Raw genomic sequence first — 22,183 nt, 5'->3', positions numbered from 1 at the left:
ACTGCAGCCCACGGTGCTGCCTGCGGCACCAGTGCTGCTAGCTCAGATGTGCTGGACGACTCCTTGGGCGGCTGGGTGGGAACACCGTGCACAGCTCCAGCACCTCACACACACAGCGATAACCTGTGTGCTGTCTCATCTTGTAGCAGCCAGTTCTGCCAAAATTCAGCAGAGCGATGTGAAACAGCTTCTCACCCACAAGCTGAGATGAATCAGGAGGGATGGCTGTGCTATATATACAGAACCCACTCAGCTGAAACAAGTGAGAGTAGGGAAAGGATTTAAATCCTGGCAGGGTAGATATTTTTGTCTCTGAATAAAATGAAGTATTTATAGCATTTACTGACACAATTTTTATTTACTGCAATTGAAGCCATTGTTCAAACCAGTTTTTTTTTTTCTTTTCTGAGCCAGCAAAAAAGGATTTTTTGAGAACTAGAGAACATTGTATATTCCCAAAATTGAACCTAAATTCCGATGAAGAGAGGGAGGAGGGATCTTCCATCTATGACTATAATTCAGAGAACACAGTGCTCTTAACAGTCTCCTCTATCAATACACTTGAACACAGTTATTATCACCATGAGCTGCTGTGTAATTACCGTTGTTCCCTAAAGGGTTCCTCTTTCTTTGCTATTTAATTATTTCAGCATAACTATGCAATTTACTCATGTCATTTGGAAACAAATGTTTCAGGGAAGGCAGTGTTTTATCACAAGGATGTCATAGTCAGGGCATGGCTGCTATAAAAGTATACAAAGTCATTTCTTGGTCTAACCCACCACTGTCTTCTGGATGAATCATACAGACACAGCAGTTCATACGTCGGTCAAGGCCAATGCCTGAAACAGTTGTGGATATCATTTGTGTGACAGACTCTCAAGAAACTTTAGTGCCAACAGAAGTGGGAAGGTAAAGATGTTTAGTAAATTTTTCTCCTTGGATCCAGCTACACTAAGCATATGTGTTGCCAATGTAAGAGCCTTTTTCTAGGGAATATTTCTAAATAAATCTCAGTTCTGGGGAATCACTGTTTAACTCTTGTCTGTTTTGCTGAGCTCAGTTTTCATATAACAGCCATAATTGTAGGGTCATGTAGCTTTTAACTTTTTATTAAGGATTTATTCTGCTAAAAAAAAAAAAAAAGGAAAAAATGTGACATGCAACAGCTCCTGTAATTTCTGAGCTGGAAGATTTTCTTGTGGTATTTCTTGTAATTTTCCTGCAGTTAGAGTTTATCAAAACACTCCTGAAACTCTGTTCTAAGGAAGTTCATTGTTGAGGCATGTTCAAATGAGCATTTTAGCATTATTCTGAGAAAGAGGGGACAAGTAAAAGGCCCCGACGGCCAAGCCACTACAGCAGGCATGTCTGGCAGCAGCTCAGATGAGAAGCTCACTGTAATATGGGCAGGATTTATCCCAACCATACTTAGGAAGTCAAGTGTATTTGTACTTGTGCTTTGTAATTTAAAATTGCTCCTTTCTTGGTGTTGGAGGTGGGAAACAGGGCAGTTTCAAAACAAGACCTAAGATATCTGGATTTTAGAAATGAACAATTTAGTAAAAATTTTGATGTGAAAAGGGAAAGAGTCATGGTAAAATGTGGACATCTCTGTCAGAGTCATCAACTCCTGGCATGGGGGCCTGGAAAGCAGGAGCGTTGAGATTACACCTTGCAAAAAGTGAGGGTGCAATATTAAAATCATAAAATCTTTTAGGTTGGAAAAGATCTCTTGAGATCATTGAGTCCAGCTGCTAACCCAGAACTGCTCAAATCTACCACTAAACAATGTCCCAAATCTACAAGTCTTTTTTAGCATGCACCGTGTCCTGGGATGTGTATTACTGAAAGGTGTTTAAGTATGTATAAGCATATTTTATTATGAAATAGTAACAAAATGAATATACTGAGGAGACTGGATGATATCAGCATGTGCCTGAGATACAATATTCTGTCACTAATAAACTGTGAGCCTTGCTTTGTGTGAAGTTCTTAACGAGTGCTAGAGCAGATCCAATCAAGAAGTAAGACCAAGGTGTGATGGATGTAAAGGGTGTATTTATATATTCATGACAAAAAAATCCATCAAAAAAGCCTAGAGAATTGCACACTGTAAACATGATGACACTTTTCCCTAAAGAAATAGATAATAGTCCCCATCAAAAAAGAAAAACTTGCAAAATATTCTGATTGAATGTAGTAACAAATCTTACAGAAGTGTCTGAAAAATAATTTAGAAAATCTTAGATTATTCAAAAGAAGCTGCATGCTTTTTTAGTTTGGTTTTAGTATATATACAGGCAGAGTTTTTCCCTATGGAAGAGAGAAACCTTTGAAAACAATGTTGCAATAATGATTATATTCAGTATTTTAAAGGAAACTCATAAAAAATAAAACCACCTTTGTGAAGGACCATTTATTGCATAGTAAAAGTTTAAAATAGTGATATACTAGACAAAATTAATCTGAAAGAGATGCATGAACTTCAGTTTCACTGTGGTCTTCTTTTTACAGACTTTGAAGTCATGAATTGAAATGTAGTATTTACTGAGATGGAGGATAGAATCCAGAAGTGTAAAAAAGGATGTTCAGTTTCAATATTTACCATATTATACTATCACCAGAAAATCTCAGTACTCTGAAACAGAGAGCTTTCTGAATAATAGAGATAATTTATTTAATCCAGAAATTCTGATGATACAACTATTATTCAAAAGATTCTCTCCTATATTAACTCTAAAGTATTCAGTTTAGTCACATAATCTGCCAGGCCAAATATGATATGAGATAAAACCTTATGTCAGAATTATTCACTCTCTCTTCTTTCTCTATAACAGGCATTTTTAGTTCTCTGAGTGATGGTATTGCAATGCACAATTCCTTTTGAGATAATGGCAGAACAGAAGATATCCATTTGTTTTTTCATCTATCATCTTATTATACCTTGTTTTGTCTACTCCCTGGCAGGTAAGATGATCTCCTGTGTTAATTCATTTAAGTAACTGTTGTTTTATGTGTTTCAAGGACAATCAGAATGTTTGTATGGCTTTATTTTATTTGTGCAGGTACACCAAATTACTTAATGTGAACAATTAAACTGTCAGGAAGCATATTTATTAGACTGCCTGCCATAGTAAAAAGTTTGGAAAAAGACAGATAGGGACTTTAAATTTGGCGTTCTCTAATTTGATATACAGAATTAAATCTTTTTCTAAATTGTAAAAAGTATATAAATTGCCTGTTGTGCACAGATTATCAACATGTTTAGAATAATGAAAAACAAAATTCTATATTATTGACACCATCTCGTAATTTTTCAGAAGCCCAGTGTAGTGGTAGTTTTCATAATACAGTAGGGCAGTTCTGCATATTCTGACTTCAATTTATTATTGAAAATTACAACATTTTTCATAAGTAGAGGTGGGGCATAGATAATAAAACATTCTGGAGTCATATTTATAGCATCTGCATTTAGAGAAATGTTTGCAATTGAAATTCTAGTTCTATTTTGAGAGATAGAGGGAGGTCTGTGAAAAGGCAAAATTCCAACTGTTCCTAACAACTTTGAGATTTGTAAAGCTTGTTTCAGATTTCCATGCCAATTTAAATGAATGCTGGGTTTTACTTGCTGGCATGAATTTTAGGCTAGCATAAACAGAGCATGCACAAAATATTGACCAATATTTGAAAAGTGCCAACATTGTGTACTAATGTTTTGGTTCACTTCAAGGTAGGCTTTAGATCCTTCCCTACTTTGAAGGTCACAGACTTGCTTGATCTGGGATATCATTTCAGGCATTGCCTCAATTCCACTACCATGAGACTGCATTCCTTTTTACTGAGTCAAAAAATCTGATTTATATTGTGACATAAGCTCATTGCTTTTAAGAAATTAGTCCAGAGCTCACAGGGATGATTTCTGGTTTAGCAGAAACATTATTTTATTCTGTAGTTTTGAATGCTGTTCTATACTCCATGTCTGAGTTGGATGGAGGATTTACTGATGACTAATAAAAATCAATACCTTCACAATATATTTGCTGTGTATTTCAAGAGGTTTTTTTCGTTAAGATATGAGGCTTGCTGATAGTACCAAAATTAAAACTTTAAACTCACCAATTTAATTCAATACTGTCCTTTTCCTGAAAGAATAAAAATAATAACGAAAAAGACTGTGAAGTGCTATCAGTAATGTTACACACATGATTTTGCTGTGGACCTGTTGACATCAAACAAAACCTGCAGTAGCCAAACAAGTGCTGGATACTGGTTGATAAAAGAGCTGAGTCAATCAAGGTGAAAAAATGTTCAGGTAATTTCTTGACAGGCAGAATCAAATTATTAATGTTATTGTGTATTCTGCACATAACTGTTGTGCCCGTTAGCCAAAAAAACCTTGGCACCAGAACATAGCTGCTGGCAAGTGCCTGAGAATTGGATTGGAAGGTGAGTGCCATGAGGGTCACAACAAAGTGACATAGAAGAACAAAGGGGCTATCGTGACACTGCGTGCAGCCTGAGTACACACACTGTCATAGCAAGGCTTGTTTGATCTCTCACTGGACTGCTCTTGGCACTGTTAGATTCCACAAGATAGGAGCCATTGGTGTGAAGGATTGTGTATCCAGGGCAGGTTCTAATAGTGCTGTTACTGCTCAAAGAATTTTCCTATTTTCTCTCATGGTATGGAATAAATACTTGCTTGCATTTTACATCAAAAGCCAAAGTTAAGACTTGTGACCATCTCTAAAGGTATGGCACCGCCCTCCAATGTGGAAGATTCCTAGTTTCATATAATCAGAGTGTGTTTGTTACAGCCAGTGTATTACTGCAAGGCTGAGTTGTGCACACGCTCTCTGCTCCTGGACTTGCTCTATTTTGCATAAATCATTAAATAACCTTTTGAGTGGAGAGAAAATCTGCTTCTATCATCTAGGGTTTATGGCACCCATCTAGGTTATATAAATCTGGTGCTGCAGTCTTTACTCAGCCTCAGCACTTGAATCTTGCTGGAGGCTTTCTCATTTCAAATGGGTGTGAGAGCTGCTGGCAGTTAGTCTTAGCAAATTTTCCTTTTGAATATATTTCTTGGCAATGAAAATGCCATTGTATCCAGAAAATATGTATCTGCAGTAACCAAGATGAAATGTAACGGGTTGCTTGGAAGTGTTCTATGTGGTTAAAAAGTGAAAGATACTGAAGAGAAGGAAGGAGCACAAGTAGAGTGTTCAAGTTAAGTTCTAGGAGGTGTTCTTTCACACATGATATCAAGGGGAATTCTGGCAGTGTCAACAGTAAGGGAGAATATGTAACCTGGGGACAGTTTTTGAGTAAAGATCATGAGTTCTCATTTAAATAGAAAGACAGACCACATTCCAGAGTGAAGAGACCAGTTAACTGGAAGCAGATGTTGAAAGCAGAGTATTTAAGAAGTTGTTTTAGCACCTTTTAACAAAACACACTTTCTCTGGAAGTATATTTGTCTCCTCTTGCCTTCTGTGGTGCTGGATCCACAATTCTAGGTGGTTCTAATCTGTAAATTGCCTTCGGCAAACTCATCTGGGACTCTGTAGTGTAGTTTTGCGGTCTGTGCTCCCTAAACAGACTAACTATGATATTAACTGCTCTGGACCCTGGAAACTGATAGCTTGCAGATACATTGTGTTTTGAGATGCCTTACCCTATGGGTGTCCCCAAGTTCAAAGATATCAGCCAAAAAACCTGAAAGTATTCAGAATTCATGTACTTGGCTGAGTGTTAAGAGCTTTCAGACTTTAACAGCTAGAAGGATTTGGGAAACAGAGAGCTGGCAAGCTGAAGCTGCACTGACTTGAGATGTTCAGAATTGGGCCTGAAGTGATGACAGGTATTCTGAGACTCTATAAGTTGAAGGGTTTTATTTGTTTTCAAATTGTTCTTCTTCTCACTGCAGGAAATTCTAAAAAAATTTCCCCAAGTGAAACACAATTTTTTAAGAAATTTAAAGTTTACTTTGGAGTTTGCACCTTAATTTTTTTAGCCAGTTCTATTTTGTGGTAATCAAAGGCAGAAATTGAGAACTGTTGCATTGACTGTCCATTTCTCATCAGTGGTGAATGTGCACTTACTTAACTGGAGGGAAGCAAAGATTTTATGAATCAGTGCATCAGAGGTATAGGCAGAGATCATCTTCTGCAATGAGACAGGAGCAGTATTTGTTTTCCAGGTAAACTAGTGCTTGAAATGTAGTCTTGCAGATATAAACCAGTGAAAAAGCCATAAATAATTTGGTCTTCAGCTTACTGAAAGAACAGACAGCTGTTACAAGGGTTGCTTTTCAGAGTGCGCTTTGAGTAGTGCAAGGTAAATGAGAGCAGCAAATCACTCCTCAGGGAACATGTCAGTGATTGTCAGTCCACTGCCAAAAAAGTTATTTGATGCCTATTACTGATAATATTTGACTCTTCTTCACTTCCCCCTGACATTTCTCCAGTGCTCTTCCAAGTTGCCTTTGACTCCCCATTAGATTCCTGTCCTGTTGCTAGGTCTGAATTTCAAACTTTTCTGTTATCCACTACTTTCCATATAAATCATTGAACTAAAGTGTATCTTCACTTGGGATAATAACCTATCACCAAAAGAATTAAGACTGTTTTTCAGCTACAGCTTGTTTTGTTCTTGCAAAAGACTAATCAAAAGCTGCAAAGACCCTGTATTTTATTGTGCTTAATGAATAGTAGATTACATTTGGCTTTGAAAGGAATCCATAGTGAAAAATGTCCCTCTGATGATTTATTTCTCATAAAACTGTTCTACTTTTTGCTTTGGGATTTGATAGTGAGAAGCCAGACAGTATCTATGAGTTTAGGTCAGATCATGCCTTAAAAGGCAGCTTGTCGCTCTAGTAAACTATTCTGAATTGTGCAAAATGAGGCAATAGTCCAGGGGTAAAAATGTCAAAAGCCCTTCTGCTTTTTAGGCTACAAAATTTCCAAAAATCACAAGGAACTGAAACTGTAGAGAAGGCTGGTGAAACAAGAAAGCCAATAAGATGCAGAGCCGCTCAGTGCAAGGCAGTTATTTTAATGAGTACATGGGGATGCTGTTAGACAGCATGCTGAATTTCTGAGTGTATTTCTGGTATTTCATGTGCACCAGGAGGGCTTGTGCAGGGAGATTGTGCAGAATAACTAATGCACTTTAGCTTCAACCCTAATTTGCTGGTCACTGGTTTTCCCATGGGATCAACATGTTGGGCTCTTCAGTCACTTTTGAAGTAACACTTAGATTTTCAAGGAAGAGCCACCTAAAAATTTAAATATTGAATAGGAAAATGGGGATGTGTTTAAAATACATTAATTGGTATTGGCTGACATTCCTCTTAGCATTATGAGAAGACAAGAAAACTGTACCCTGTTAGGCACAAGTGGAGAAACTTGCTCTGCCAGGGGCTGGAGCTTTTCATACTTGAAACTTGTTATAAAGGAGAAACTACATCATTAACTATGTGGCTTTTCAATGTCCTCACTGGCACATAGGATATAGAAATAAATCTCTTGCTTCTTTGGGTCCAGAAAGATAGAGGCAGCCTTCCCCAAAACAGTCTTTCATATCATATGAAGTGAGAGTGCTGGAGTGGTTACCTTTTCTGTTTGAGTGCTGGCTGGCTCTTGGTAAATGATCTCCCTTTAGCCTCTTGATGACTTACATTTATGATGTGCCCCTCTCTTCTCCATCATCATGATGCTACATTATGAAGTGTTTTAACATGAACACATCACTGCATCAGCACATAAGCTTCCCATGAATGCCAAGTACAACTTTCCCCACATGATTGAGAGAAGTAGATAAAACAATCAAGCCCCCAAACCTTAAATTATTCATGCTTGGACATTTTCCAGAATAGTAGGTTCAAGAAGGCATTTCTGAAGTAAGGACTAGAATCTACATTATTTAAAGCTTTTTATCACAGCATACAGAATTATTCACATTCTCTAAGAGAGATAATTTTCTTTCAAAAAAACAGAAGTGGATGAATATACTTGATATACTTAATGTTTACCTTGTCTGTCTTAACCCTGCTTGGATCTTAGAAGACTATTTCATGCTACTGTCAAGTGCTTGGCACTCATAAATAAATAACCATAATGTGTTTGGTGATCACAGTGCTCAGAAATGTGGAAGTGCACTGCTTATGTTCCTGCACACCTGGTAGAGATACTTTGGCTCATTCCCAGGCCATCTTGTTTCTGAGCATGAGCTTCTCAGACACCAGTGGATCCTCATTTCTCTAACATATTGAAAACAGTACAAGATCTACTTCTAAATATCAAATGGTTTCTGGTCTTGCAAGACTAATGCAGGGCCTGACAGCTTAGTTAAACTGATAATGAATGACTCCAAGGCTCTTACGTTCAGCATCCTTTAGCACTCAAGGTTAATCTAGCCATGCACCATGTTAACAGATCTTTGTCCCTCTCTCATGTTAAAATATGTAACTGGATACAACACTTTTGAGTAGATCAATATTCACACCCAACGACTGTCTCAGGCAGGCACTTTTGGCAATATTAAGTGCCAGAGAAATAGATAGGTGCACAGGAAGCAGAAATAAAAGAGGACTCATTAGAAAATGTCACAGAGAATGGATGACAGGACCACCTTCCATAGGGAAAGATTCCTGTACAGGATCCATAATCTCATCACTTGAGAAAAGATTTTCTTGACCTTTGCACAAACTTCCTAATACATTTTAGCACTATTTAAAGGTCTGAGACTTGTTTTCAGTATTCACTGAAGAGTGCCTCCAATAGTCAGGTGATAGCTTCTGCTCCAGTTTAAAATACAAATCACAAGAAATTTACCCATAACATAGGGCACTGTTTGAGAGGTCATATAGTCCATCCTCTTGTCTAAAGCAGGACCCAAACATAGGAAATGTGCTCTTCATCACATCCTCAGTTTGCCTAATATATCCATTTTCTTCTTCTTTCTCTACTTCTCTTTTTCATGTAGGAACAACTTCAGTGAGCTGGTGGTTTTCTTTGTACTCTTAGTCTTCCCTTCGTCACCCTCCAAACTTTGTCACAGTCATGGTACTTCACTTAAAGTGTGAACATTTCTAGCAGATCTTTTCATGACCCCTTTCTCTTCTCTTTTCTCCTATGTACTGTTTCATATTATTGGTCCATGCTCACCTTGTGTCTGAGAATGAAAGGTTTATTGTTTGCCATACCTGAAATTCAGTGTGCACATCTTATTCTGCTCAGACAGATACCTGAAACCAAATTCATAATAGATTTCATCAGAAGTGCCTTTATAAAGCACATTTGATAGGTGTGAGAAGCAGGAGTTCACTCAGTATAATTAATAGCGCTGGCAGCATTAAAAATGCATGCCATGAAATGCCTAAGTGCTCTGTAACATTATTTGAGTCCTAAGGTGAAGAGTCAGCTGCATATGATATGTCTATTTGCTGCTAGAGGCTGTTGATATTCTGTATTCATATTTAAGCACTGCACAGAACATGCCATCAGGTTTCTGGTTTAGTCATTCCAGTCTCTGAGCAAGTACATGAATCTTGACTTTGCGGTCTGAAATTAGTTCTTCTTTTGGTCTAGCAGTATGTAGAATTTTACATTGTGTTGTGCTTTAAAATATGGAAAAAAAGCAGACCATTGTTCAAGAGCTCTGCCTTTCTAGCTGTTCTTCTTTGCTTCTTTGAAACAATTCTCATTACATTAATTAATTTTTTTTAAATTAAATTGCCTGACCATATATCTCACAGCGTAACAGTGTCTTCTGTACTTGCTGCTGTCCTCAAGGGAAATGGTGACTTTTCTTCCCCAGATTTGAAGTTGAAAGGGAACTTGCTTTTTATCTGCAGTCTTTTTCTAGTGCTGTAATCCAGTGTCCATCTATGAACAGGGAATTTAGAAACAATAAAAAAGATATCTGCAGAAAGAGTGTTTTATGCATATGTAGTATTTTTATACTGGTATAATTCACATTCCTTACGTATATAGAGAGACTCTTCTTTTATAGGTTTCCTAAAAACTGTCTAATTTAGTCTAAAATGTTTTAGGACCAAACTTTAGGACTTCTAAGGGAATGAGTACAAAGTCATCATTTGATTAAAGAACATTAATACTTTACATTGCCAGTTTATTTACTTATCTGAGAAGGTTTTTTTAACTTACAATATATGTAGCAAATTTTTATAGTCAGCACAGATACTACTGCAAAAAGTTAGGATTTTTCCATCCATAACCATTGCTTTTGAGTTAAATTATTCAGCCATCTCTGAAGATCTTATTAGTTAAAAATTAAGTTTATTTTTTGTTTCCCTTGTATTAGAAGATTCTTGCAGTCATTTTACGAGTCTCTGGCATCTCTAGGATTTGGGGCAAGGCTCTGAACTTGAAGGAAAAGCGAACCTGTTAGCAGTCATGTACACCTTTGTTCTCCCATGAATTTGTTTACAAGTGTCCATACTGTTAATTCAGTCTCGGTAGAGACCTCTGAGAATTAGACAAGTATGTTGTCTCAAAATTTTATCTATATGGAGCATCCACTGCCTCCTCAGAGAGTCATTCTGTACCTAGAATGCATATTTGACATTTTTGCAGGGAAAAAAAACCCAGTTACATCCTAGATTTACTAAGAATTTTCCTAGAATATTCCACCTTTGCCCTTAGTCTTGCTTCTTAGACCCCAAAGAGCAACCTTGTATGCTTGGAGGAGATAAAGGAGAAGAGAGTGCAGCAGGGGTCGGCAGACCCTACCAACTTTACAACAGCATCCACAAATGAAGGATAAAGATTACAAACCACAGTTTGTGTTCAAACCTATTTTACATTTATTCACCTTTAAATGCTTGACTTTGCAAGTCATTTTTTCAGTGTAGGACCTTTTAAAAAATTGTATTTTGGAGTGTAGAGGCTAATACATACCTCCGCTTAAAAGGAAAGACAGGTGTGATATAGAAACAACGTAATTTTTGGCTTTGATACCAAACATAAGGTGGTTTTTTTGGTCTGATGTAAAAAAAGATTCTTTCTGAATACATAAAATCATTGCAGATGGTTAGGTTATAAGATAAGGAATACCTATGAGTAGTTGTTTTGGATGTGGACTTTTTTGATCAGAATTTTTTCTTTTCAGTTAAGTAAGTTGGTCTCACTGTATTTCTAAGGGACGTATCTTCAGTTCCTAGTTATCTCTACATTTGGCCTAAACAGTGACTAATAATTTCATCGGGGAGGCACAAAAGGTAGTATTAGAGGAACAGAATGTGAGTTACTTTGGTTCTCAGAAGGCAGGAGTCAGTGAAGGACAGACAGCACTTTTGTTACCCATACCGCTCCAGTTTTGCTGAAGCACACAGAATTTAACTTCGGGTGAGTCACTATTTTGCCTTCACATTTTGATTCTTGAATGTGGGATGCAAGTTTGTCTTCAGTTTGACTGCTAGTTAAAAAGTGATTAATTTGAAACTGTTCTATTTTCAGAGGAAGGAAACAAAGGTTATGGACCTGTTTTTGAAGAGCAACCTATTGATACCATCTATCCAGAAGAATCTTCAGATGGACAAGTTTCAATGAACTGCAGAGCTCGAGCAGTTCCTTTTCCTACTTACAGGTAACATCTCCTGTTTTGATTTTCAGATCTTGCATGTTTGATTCAGCAGCTATTTCAGATTGTGTTATTAAATGATTTACTGTCTTACAAGGTTGCAGCAAAGTCTTCAAGGCAGGAAAAAATGGGGAGATATGCAATTTTTGAGAAAGACTCAAACTTGATTTGATTTGCCAAAATGTTTAATCAGTGTTAAATACACAATATTATGTTAAATATTTTCAGCTTTTGAAGGAAACACTGATCCATATGTAAACTAAAAAAAAAGTGACCATTAAAAAAAAAGAAGAGAACTCTGCATATTTTGGTACATCTTCAATAGTGAATGAACAGGTGGTATGTGTGTTATCATTGTCAAATACTAATGCCTAACCTTACCTTATGAAAAAAGAAAATATTTATGGGGAAATGATTTGATGATCTTTAAATGTATTAAAGTTTCAGCTTTGCGATTTGTGCACAGGAACCAGGCAGGTCCTTTCTAAGGTAACGGGCTCCCTCTTGTGGGCGCAGTAATAGACACAAATATAAATCATGAGTCCTGGTACCCACTCCGTGGTTTTTAACATTCCTTTAAACGAGTAGAAATCGATCGGAACTGGGCCGCCAATTAACGTCTTAATTTCTTAAGTGAAAATTACCGTAATTCACTGTATTGGGTGTGAGGTTTTACTGTAACTAAGGGAAGAGTGTCCAGCAATTTACTGAAGTAGCAGTAAATAGGTCTTAAATGAAGCATGCCACAGTTTTTGCACTGACTTTACTGGCACGTTATGTTTTATAAAACATTTTCATTATCTGAAGCAGGTTTAAAAAAGTCTCTCATTACTCCATACTTTAAAAGTGCAGAGGGAGTATATTTTTTATGCAGTCTGGCCTTATATATTTATTTGAGATAGGTTTAAAATCCATGTGATTGGTGGCAGCTCATTCACACTCATCACAAGTATCTCTTACTGCTTGGCGAACAACTATGTTTTAACAAACTAAGTTACATCTCTAAGAAGGAAGAACTGACACTGTTATGTTTAAAAGATTTCTGGCCTTCAAATCTGTGCCTTTTGCTGAAAGAAAACTTAAAACTTGTATAGAAGTATATTAATAACTTCCTGCATAGTTTGTCAGAATTTATAAGTTATTTTTCACATCATGTTTTTTTACCAGGTTTGCTTTTTGGGGCCAAATCTTACATCTGGTTTTTCTTTTTTAATAGGTGGAAACTCAACAACTGGGATATTGATTTAACAAAGGAGCGCTACAGTATGGTGGGAGGCAGACTCATTATCAGTAATCCAGAGAAATCAAGGGATGCTGGAAAATACGTTTGTGTAGTGTCAAATGAGTTTGGAACTGTCAGAAGCAGTGAAGCCACTCTGAGTTTTGGATGTAAGCCATTGTTTATATCAGAATATAGAAAAATTATGATTAGCTAGGAATGCCCAATGTTTTACACTGCAGTGTATTCTGCTAACGTGTGCTGTATATGTATTATTCTGTAAAAACAGCACCTTAAGTGCCTTAGTCTGCAGAGATTGACACAAACTAACTTTGTAAGCATTTTATATTTAGCATTCAGCTGACATAACATTACAACCTTCCCAGTGAGTTATTGTTGAATTATTAATTGAAGAGACTCATGGAGCCAGATCTGGAGATAATAATGTCCAGACTCTTTTAAAAACATGGTAGGACCTGAGGGGAAATAGTCACAGATGAAAGACTCAAGTGAGGGCATATGGTGATGAGGTGTAGTGCAAACACAACTGCAGGAGGAATGAACAGCACTTGATAGTAAAGTATGCCCTCACTCCTAGGCTACAATGAAAAAAACCTTCTGGGGGAAATTTCTGTCAGCTTCTGACAGTCAGGAGCTAGTCTTGTGAAGACATGTACATGTACAGAACTGCATATCACCAAATACATGAATTGTTAAAAAGTGATGTACTAAATGAAGAGTAATGCAAAATTTTATGGACTTAAGACAGTGTTTGGGATTTTTGTTTGATTTTGCTTTAAGTTACCTTCTCCCCAGATATATTTTATCATCAGAGGGCAAAAGAGGGAATCCCCCAAAAAAGGAATCCACTCTAACTGGGGTCCATTCACAAAGCCCTGGGTGCCCTGACACTGAGGGTTTGGTGCCCCTTGTCTTTAATCAGCCTCCATAAGTAGAATTCATTCCTTGCTGTGTAAGATCAAACATGTACTGAAAAGTTCAGCTTTCTGATAGTTGTGAGAATGTGGGACCACAAATACTAGAGAAAGTCAGAAGCTGTGATGAGCTGGTGCATCAAATCATCGTTGATAAGTCTTAGTCTGTATTTACCTAGTGTATCTTCTAGAAAAAAATTGAAGGCCAGGTTGTTATGTCCTTTTGATGGAGAAAACATCAACACTCCATTTATGGAATATTTATTTATACCTCAACCAGGCTTCAGTCGTGTCAGTCCCGAATAGTCAATAGGATAGAAAAATTAAACCAATAAACCTAATACATGAAAAAAATAGAACCAAAACAGTCTGAGGCATGTTTCCAGAGCCTTCCGGTTCACTTGCTGCATGAGCTGAATGTTGATAGTGTACTGAAAAATTATGCTGAACAGAACCCTAATATACAATATTTCAATATGTAAACTAAAATAGGGCAAAGAGGTAAGGAATAGTGAAAAGATATCTGAAAACTGATACATATCTGTTAAAAAAAGCACCTGCTTTCATTCTTCTATATACTGTTGTATTTCTTCCTTTCTCCTTTTTAATGATCATCTATAAAAACATTTCTTTCTACAATCACTGTTTCTAAAGAACTGAATATAGTTGCTAAAATTATTATAAAAAATGTCTGATCTTTAGTGTATTTTTTTTCTTTTGCTTATGCATAAACTGACTGAAAAATGTCAACCATCATTTAGAAGAGTTCAAAAGTTTTGACCAGCTGTAATTTTGTTTTGCTGTCAAGTTTACTGAAATTGTGGAACAAAACCCACGTTCTCTCATATACTTTGTCAATTAGTCCATCTGAGAATACTGTACATACTTTATAGATGCAGTGCCTTGAAACTCATTAAAATATTTTAAACCTAACTACTCTTAGGGATAAGGTCTGCATCACTTTTTTCCTTCCCCTGGCATTTACAATTATGATGACAAAAATAATGTGAAATAAAAAATAATTTGGTAATGACAAATAAGCAAAACTGGCATTAGGGGTCAACAAGTTTCTATTTGCTATGTATTGATGCATTTCTATACTAATTTCTACAGGACTGAAAGTAATGATAATAATAAAAAGTTACTGTATTTAAAAACCCTATTCTCCTCCCCTTGCTTTTTTAAAAATTAGATCTGGATCCCTTTCCACCTGAGGAACGTTATGAGGTTAAAGTGCGAGAAGGTGTTGGAGCAGTGCTTCTTTGTGAGCCTCCTTACCACTACCCAGGTAATTCAGCTAAAAGTGCTTCATTTTCAATGTCTCAAGAGTAAAAGATAAATAAATATTTATTTTTGCAAGTGACCTCTCTATTTACTCAAACAGTAACTTTTGTGCTGCTTGAGAAGCACCACTTAGGTTAGGTTTCTGTTTTGAATGTGTTTGTCATTGACCATATGTTGCCCATTCATTCCACCTAGTAAAGTCACCTCAACTGCTATGATCATGGGCTTCTATTGAAATCATGGAACAGCAGAAGCACCCCCAGAGAGTCAGAGATGAGCTTATTTATTCTCTGGAAGCGACTTTTTCTCATCATTAGCTACTGAAGAGCTCTGCAGGGATCATACGTGTAATCTCAAGCATCTGGAGTTCCATCATGAGATATGAAATCGGCTGTTAGCATCTCTTCCACCTTGTAAAATGGAATAATGATTTAGTTGTCATGTTCAGTTTAAGCATTGCAAGGAACTGAAGAAGGGAGACATATTACTAGTTAAAATATTCTAAGTTTTTGTCTAAATCATAAGACTGGTGAAAATTTCCCAGCTTCTTAGATGCGTAAGGTCAAGACCCAGCTGCCTCTCCCATCCCATCCCATCCCATCCCATCCCATCCCATCCCATCCCATCCCGTCCCGTCCCGTCCCGTCCCGTCCCGTCCCGTCCCATCCCGTCCCGTCCCATCCCATCCCATCCCATCCCATCCCATCCCGTCCCGTCCCGTCCCGTCCCGTCCCGTCCCATCCCATCCCATCCCATCCCATCCCATCCCATCCCATCCCATCCCATCCCATCCCACTCCATCCCACTCCAGTTCCTGTGGGATGGCTGTGCCCAGGACAAGGTGTGCACAGGTCCCCAGTAGCCTGCACTGACAGCAGCAGTGCCCCAGTGTTCAGTGTAGACAGGAATGAGCTGGCTGCTGACACAGTAATATAAATGTAAATCGATATGTAAAAATAAATATACACATAAAGATGTATAAATTTCTCTCACATAGTTGCCTCTCCAAAAAAAATATCTATAACCTAGAAATCAGACTCTATTTATATGCAGACAGTATTGTTTGGTTTAAGTAGCTGATAGTATTGGGTTTTAATATTGACTAAAATATTTTCCTCCAGATGACCTCAGTTATCGCTGGCTTCTAAATGAGTTCCCAGTGTTCATTGCTTTGGATAAACGACGATTTGTGTCACAGACAAATGGCAATCTCTACATTGCAAATGTGGAAGCATCAGATAAGGGCAATTACTCATGTTTTGTGTCCAGCCCTTCGATAACAAAGAGTGTATTCAGTAAATTTATTCCACTTATTCCGCAATCTGATCGTAAGTATTTATTGGAAATACTATGCAGAGCATTTTAACTGTTTGTATTATAATTTTCCTAGTTCATACCTAGTTTTCTTTCTGTAAGGGGAATTATATGGCAAGTTATAATGGCTACTGCACAATGTTACTTGATATTTCAGATGCAAAACTATAAATCATTCCCATCCACAGTGCAAACTTACTGAAAGAAATCTCCATGGATTAATTCTCAAATTTCTTTCCAAATCACTGAGAACAGAGTTCTTATTCCCAGAATTCCCATTTCTTTTATGTGATAAGCCCCTGATCTTATCCCAAAATCTTCAATATCTTTTCTAGTCTTGGCATTGGTTCAAAGGAGTATGGCTGTAAAGCAGAAACTTCATGTAAGTGTTGATGAGCAGCTTCAGGATTTACCTTTTTCCCCCCAGAAAATCCCCCGTGAAAGAGGATAATCCTTTTCCCTTGATGAAACTTCCTATCCAACGGTGGCCTAAGAGCTTTGTGTCTCACGGTCAATCTCCTAAAACACCTCTGTGGCTTTGTGTTACTGGATTATTTGTCACCATTTCTTCAGGAGAACTGCATGTTTTCCAAATAGGAACCAAATTCCCTTTGCCACTTCAGACTGTCAGTCACTAAATTCTCATAAATTGATTATCAATTTTTCAGTGACCCTTTTATCTGTACAGTTTTGCATATTACTGATTGAATGCATATAATTTTAAATTAATGATCTTTGACCAAATATTCTGGTATTCACACTGCCATCTTCATCTAGAGCTGCAAGAGGGTTCCTACAGGGATTGATAGTAGGGAAATTTGATTACATTTACATCCCTGTGCACTCATTAAACTGCAGATGTGCTTGCTCTAGCTCCTTCATACCCTTACTGAGATAAAATTGAGCTTAAATTCAAAATAATTCAAAATATTATATCAAGTAAAAAACCCGTGGAAAACAGACAGGTTTTTGTCTACCCACACACAGAGTCCATCATCATGCTTCAAATGCAAATAGAAATTCTGGAAAAAATGTTAGGATTTGTCATCCAGAGAAAGATAACTAGTTGCTGAGTAAAACAATTATGCCTTACTAGTAAAAGTCCAGTGCTTAGTCAGACTTTATGAATTGACAGGCTACTTATTCAGGGTAAAGAAGAATTTTGTCTGGAATATTAATAGAAGTTTTATTGAATTGTGGAAATTTTAATAGCTGTATAACTTTCTGACATGCCTTTTCTTAGAATTTTTTTTTTTTTTTATATTAGGAGCAAAAGTATATCCTGCTGATATCAAGGTGAAGTTCAAGGACACGTATGCTCTCCTGGGGCAAAATGTGACACTGGAGTGTTTTGCTCTTGGAAAGTAAGTGTGTTTTAAAGTTATTGTACAGCACGAATTGCTTTCACATTTCAGGGAGTGAAAATACATATTTCATGATCAAATGCTCTTTTTGTAGTCTGCAATTTAACCGCCAGTTCTTGAACACGCTGATTTGTACTTTACTGTACCTTTTCAAGTCCGGTTCCTGAACTCAGATGGAGTAAATACCTTGAACCCTTGCCAGCCTCTGCTGAGATAAGCATGTCTGGTGCAGTTCTTAAAATCTTCAATATTCAGTATGAAGATGAAGGACTTTATGAGTGTGAAGCTGAAAACTATAAAGGAAAAGATAAACATCAAGCAAGAGTTTATGTACAAGGTAGGAAGAACAATTTTATTCTTGATGATATGTGTTGCTTTACTTATGTTGGAAATATCTGTTTTCACAGTTGATGTCAGTGTTGATTCATACTATCATACTCACACACTGCTGTTCAAGTTAATAGAGCAGCATCAAAAATCTTGCATTAAATGTCAGGCATGATATTTATGTATTAATTGGAAGATTACTCAATTCGTCTGGTTATGATAACTGGTAGATACAGTTGACAGTTCTGCGTTAGCATACTTAAGTATAATGTAAATTAAATTAATTATAGTACTCGAAGTGAAAGAACTTCTGGGAATAAAAGACACCATTAGGTTTGTTAGGATTTCTTGTTCTCTTCATTTTGTTTGTGTTTTCTGTCTTAGCTCTCTGTCTTATTAGCTATGCACAGTTCTTTATTCCTCCTTCGTCACTTGCCTTTATGCATTTGGTTAAATTAGGTAACCAATTGCTCATAATGAAATCATCCCAAGTAACTTGGCTTCTTGTCTGAGGTTTATGCCACGAAATCATGACATGAATAGGTCACACATAACATCTGAACCACCCTCAGAAGATTTATGTCTCTTTCATTGGCTGTACAGATTTCTGAGTTGGGATCCTCAGTTAAGTGCTAGAACTCAGAATTAGTGTGGGAAAATTGTTACTGCTTATAATAAGTAAAGCTAATAAATTGGTTTGTTTGCTTAGCAAATGCAAATATACTGGACTGTTTTCAATATTAATTTCATACATATACTCTTTGGACCATGAGAATAATTTCTTGGAGATCCCTTCAGTACGTACAGTTTTGCACAATTTCATGTCATTTAACAATCATTTTCACAGTGCTACTGAGTAATTTCCACACTGAATAATCTACAGATCAATATACATGGTAATATCTTATGTCTTTTGTCATTCAGGAACTATTACTTCAATTCCATATTTTCTTCTCATAAAAAATAGTTTGAAGCTTTTTTTGAATCTATGTTGTAAGACAAAACAAAACAAAAAAATACCTTATTTCTTTTTTGTGCCGGTGCGTTGCTGAGTTATCATTTGAGAGGCCTGTTTAAATATCATGGAAAAAGCAGTGGAATTAATACAAAATAATGCTAATTAAATCTGTATGTGCTGTATTTACAATGTCATATGTATTTTATTCTGCAGCTGCTCCTGAGTGGGTAGAACATATCAATGACACAGAAAGGGATATAGGCAGTGACCTGTACTGGCCTTGTGTAGCTACGGGCAAACCTATTCCATCAATTAGGTGGCTGAAGAATGGTGCCTCGGTGAGTGTATTGATGTAGGTAACACAGGCTTGAGTGCTTTGCTCATGGAAACAGTTTTTTGAAGCATGCATTATTAAAAGGTTAAAGGAAAATTAATTACAATGGTCCAAATATTTGCTGTTGCGACTTGCATGAGGCATTAAATCTATTTTTTAAAGTTGCATCTCAGTATTCATTTATTTCTTCAGGCTATTTAGTATTCAGCTTTGAATTATGAACTTAACTTTTGACCACATGTTTAGGAGGTGGATATCCCTTTTTCTCCAGGCCTGTTTAAGTAAAATGCTCTTCACTCTGGATAAAAAATGTCTATCAGCTTCATTTTAAAATTAATCCTTTTTACCACATTAAACATGAATGTCTCTTTAAAAATATGTCAAAATAGTCATACATATGACAATAAAGATAATTTTTTAAATTATCAGTAGTCTTTCTATATCCTGTATTTTCTCACATTTATTTCTAGACACAGAGTGTTGCAAATGTTTAGGTGATGTTTAAAAGACTTTTAAAGAAGTACTATTTGATAGTTTAATTCTATTACATTGGATATTTGGTTTAGATAAAGTAGATTTTCTGTCCTAGAACCGTGGAATCACAGAATGGTTTGTGTTGGAAGATGTCTTAAAAATTGTTTAGTTCCAACCCTCTAGCCATGGGCAGGGGTACCTTTCACCAGCCCTGGTTGCTCAGAACTCCTTCCAGCCTGCCCTTGAACAATTCCTGGGATGAGACATTCACAACTTCTCTGAGAAAAACCTATTCAGGCATTTCAACAGTATAATCAAAGTCTATTGCTTATACTATATGAGAAGCCATTAAAAAAGAAGAGAATACAAGGCACAATGCAGCTCTGCATCTACTGAGCTGTGGTGACCCTTATCTTGGCAAACAAACAAAAAAAGACAGTGAGGCAGCTTGGCTTTTGACTGTATATCTTAAGAAAAATGTATGATGTTGGAGGGAAAACAGAGATATCACCATCTCCTATATATGTGGAGGTGGCTTAAACCAGGGAAAAACAATGTTTTTGTCTAGCTTTGGTAGTTCTTGCAGACAAATAATTTAACAAGTGAGTTACTTGCTGGTCCCCACTGAACTTGGCTTTCACTAACAAAGTCTGCATACTGGATTGCAGAACGCAGTGGGTAAGTCTCCAGTAATACACCAGATTATGCTGTGTGTTACTATGATAAGATGATTTCCAAATGGAAGATAGCAGAAATACGTTAATTGCCTTGAAAATATAATTTGTTTCTAAATCAGATAACTAGTAATTAGGCATTTCATTTAGTGCACAACAAAGATTCCTTGTATAAAATCTGATTAAAACATCTTCACATTAAACAGTCAGATAAATGTTTCTTTTAATTTCTCTTTTCAGCTAAGTACTATTCTCTTAATCTTCCACTGCTCCATGCACTCCAATGTACTTACATACAAGAGTTAAAGCTTTCAGCTTGATTTTCACATAAAAAACAGAATACATTAACATGATCTTTCAAAAACTGATTGACATCGGTTTGTAATTTACAAAATATCCCACCTTAACTAGCTATTTTGATTGACTGTTTTTTTCTTTTTCTACTAAAACAAAGTAATAAAAAATAATTTGTACTATCTCCCAGAGGAATCTCCTGAAAAACTCCCATCTCACTGGGACTTGATTTGGCTTTTTCCTGTAACAATGATGTAACAACAGAAAGTACTAGCCAGTAAGCATGGCATAACAAAGCTTATGGGCATAAAATTAATTTAATTCCTTGTTTCTTATTTCTGAATCAGTAGTGTTTGCACTGATATGATAACAGGGGACTAGAGAGTAAATTTATCTACTGACACTCACCTAGGCCTTTTCCAGAAACTTAAGTATTGAATGACAATGAATCTTTCTTTAAAAGAAGGTGAACCCAATGTCACTGAAAAAGGGGAAGGGGTGGAGGGGGGGGGGGCGGAAAGAAAGAATGTGGATGGGTGTGGATTCTTCAGCTGATGTAGTTTATGTTAATATCTTGTTATTTTTTCAATTCTGTGTTTTAGTTCCGGAAAGGTGAACTAAGAATGCAAAGTCTGACCTTTGACGATGCCGGCATGTACCAGTGCATAGCAGAAAACATGCACGGAATTATTTACGCAAATGCTGAACTGAAGATTGTGGGTCAGTGGGACTATTTCTCTATTTACTATTTCAGGGTTGAGTAAGACAGAAGTAAACATATTTGCAAATACTCTTTGGTAACAGATTCCTGTGAGGATGAAGTTAAGGACTCTCACTCAGTCTAGGTGAGGTGGAGTTTATTTGAGCTCTCTAGCTGGTTTTTGACAACTTGAGGAATAAATTTTCCAGCTTGTGGGGCATGTTTTCTGTTTGTATTTATAATACTTGTTCCCTGCTGTTCCTCCTCAGAGGAACTCATAGTGCTGAAGTTATATGAAGCACACAGAGTTGCAGCCTACATTTTTAAGCTTGCAAAACTGGTTAAGGAGCATTTTCATTTTTGCTAATCCCAACCCATTGCACAACAGTGCTTCATTCTACACTGTTCTTCCATTGCTATGTACTCACTACCAGCTTGGTTTACGCAAAATGAGCACTTTTTATATGTGCATTTTCAAAATCCAGTGTTGGATATTCATCAGAGTTTTGCTCTGTACTTCTGTAATGAAATAATAGCCTTATTTCCTCAGGCTGTGCACACACTTTCTGGCATGATTAAAGATGCCAAGATGCAAAATAATTAAAAGCTTTTTTTCTTTTATTTGGTTTCAAATAAAGAGCAAGTTAATAAGCAGGGATCTGTCTCAGAGACATAAGTGTGGTGCTCATG

The 22,183-nt window shown here is 36.7% G+C and overlaps 1 protein-coding gene across 1 annotated transcript in view; it reads left to right on the top strand.

The window, feature by feature from the left end:
• CNTN1 (contactin 1) overlaps window positions 1-22,183 on the top strand; it is a 206,715-nt gene that overhangs the window by 129,417 nt on the left and 55,115 nt on the right. The window contains exons 3-11 of the mRNA XM_088055395.1: window positions 2,841-2,970; window positions 11,493-11,622; window positions 12,833-13,005; window positions 14,963-15,058; window positions 16,176-16,382; window positions 17,636-17,732; window positions 17,888-18,069; window positions 19,231-19,355; window positions 21,396-21,513. Of these exons, the coding sequence (XP_087911521.1) occupies window positions 2,862-2,970; window positions 11,493-11,622; window positions 12,833-13,005; window positions 14,963-15,058; window positions 16,176-16,382; window positions 17,636-17,732; window positions 17,888-18,069; window positions 19,231-19,355; window positions 21,396-21,513 (1,237 nt within the window). The 5' untranslated portion in view covers window positions 2,841-2,861. The remainder of the gene's footprint in view (window positions 1-2,840; window positions 2,971-11,492; window positions 11,623-12,832; window positions 13,006-14,962; window positions 15,059-16,175; window positions 16,383-17,635; window positions 17,733-17,887; window positions 18,070-19,230; window positions 19,356-21,395; window positions 21,514-22,183) is intronic.

The sequence above is a fragment of the Pseudopodoces humilis genome, chromosome 5 (genome assembly GCF_049639895.1).
Source record: "Pseudopodoces humilis isolate 2021_Gansu_Grassland_sample_001 chromosome 5, ASM4963989v1, whole genome shotgun sequence".
Lineage (NCBI taxonomy): Eukaryota > Metazoa > Chordata > Aves > Passeriformes > Paridae > Pseudopodoces > Pseudopodoces humilis.
The sequence above is the reverse complement of the archived record's forward strand: the minus strand, read 5'-3'. Positions and strand labels throughout refer to the sequence as shown.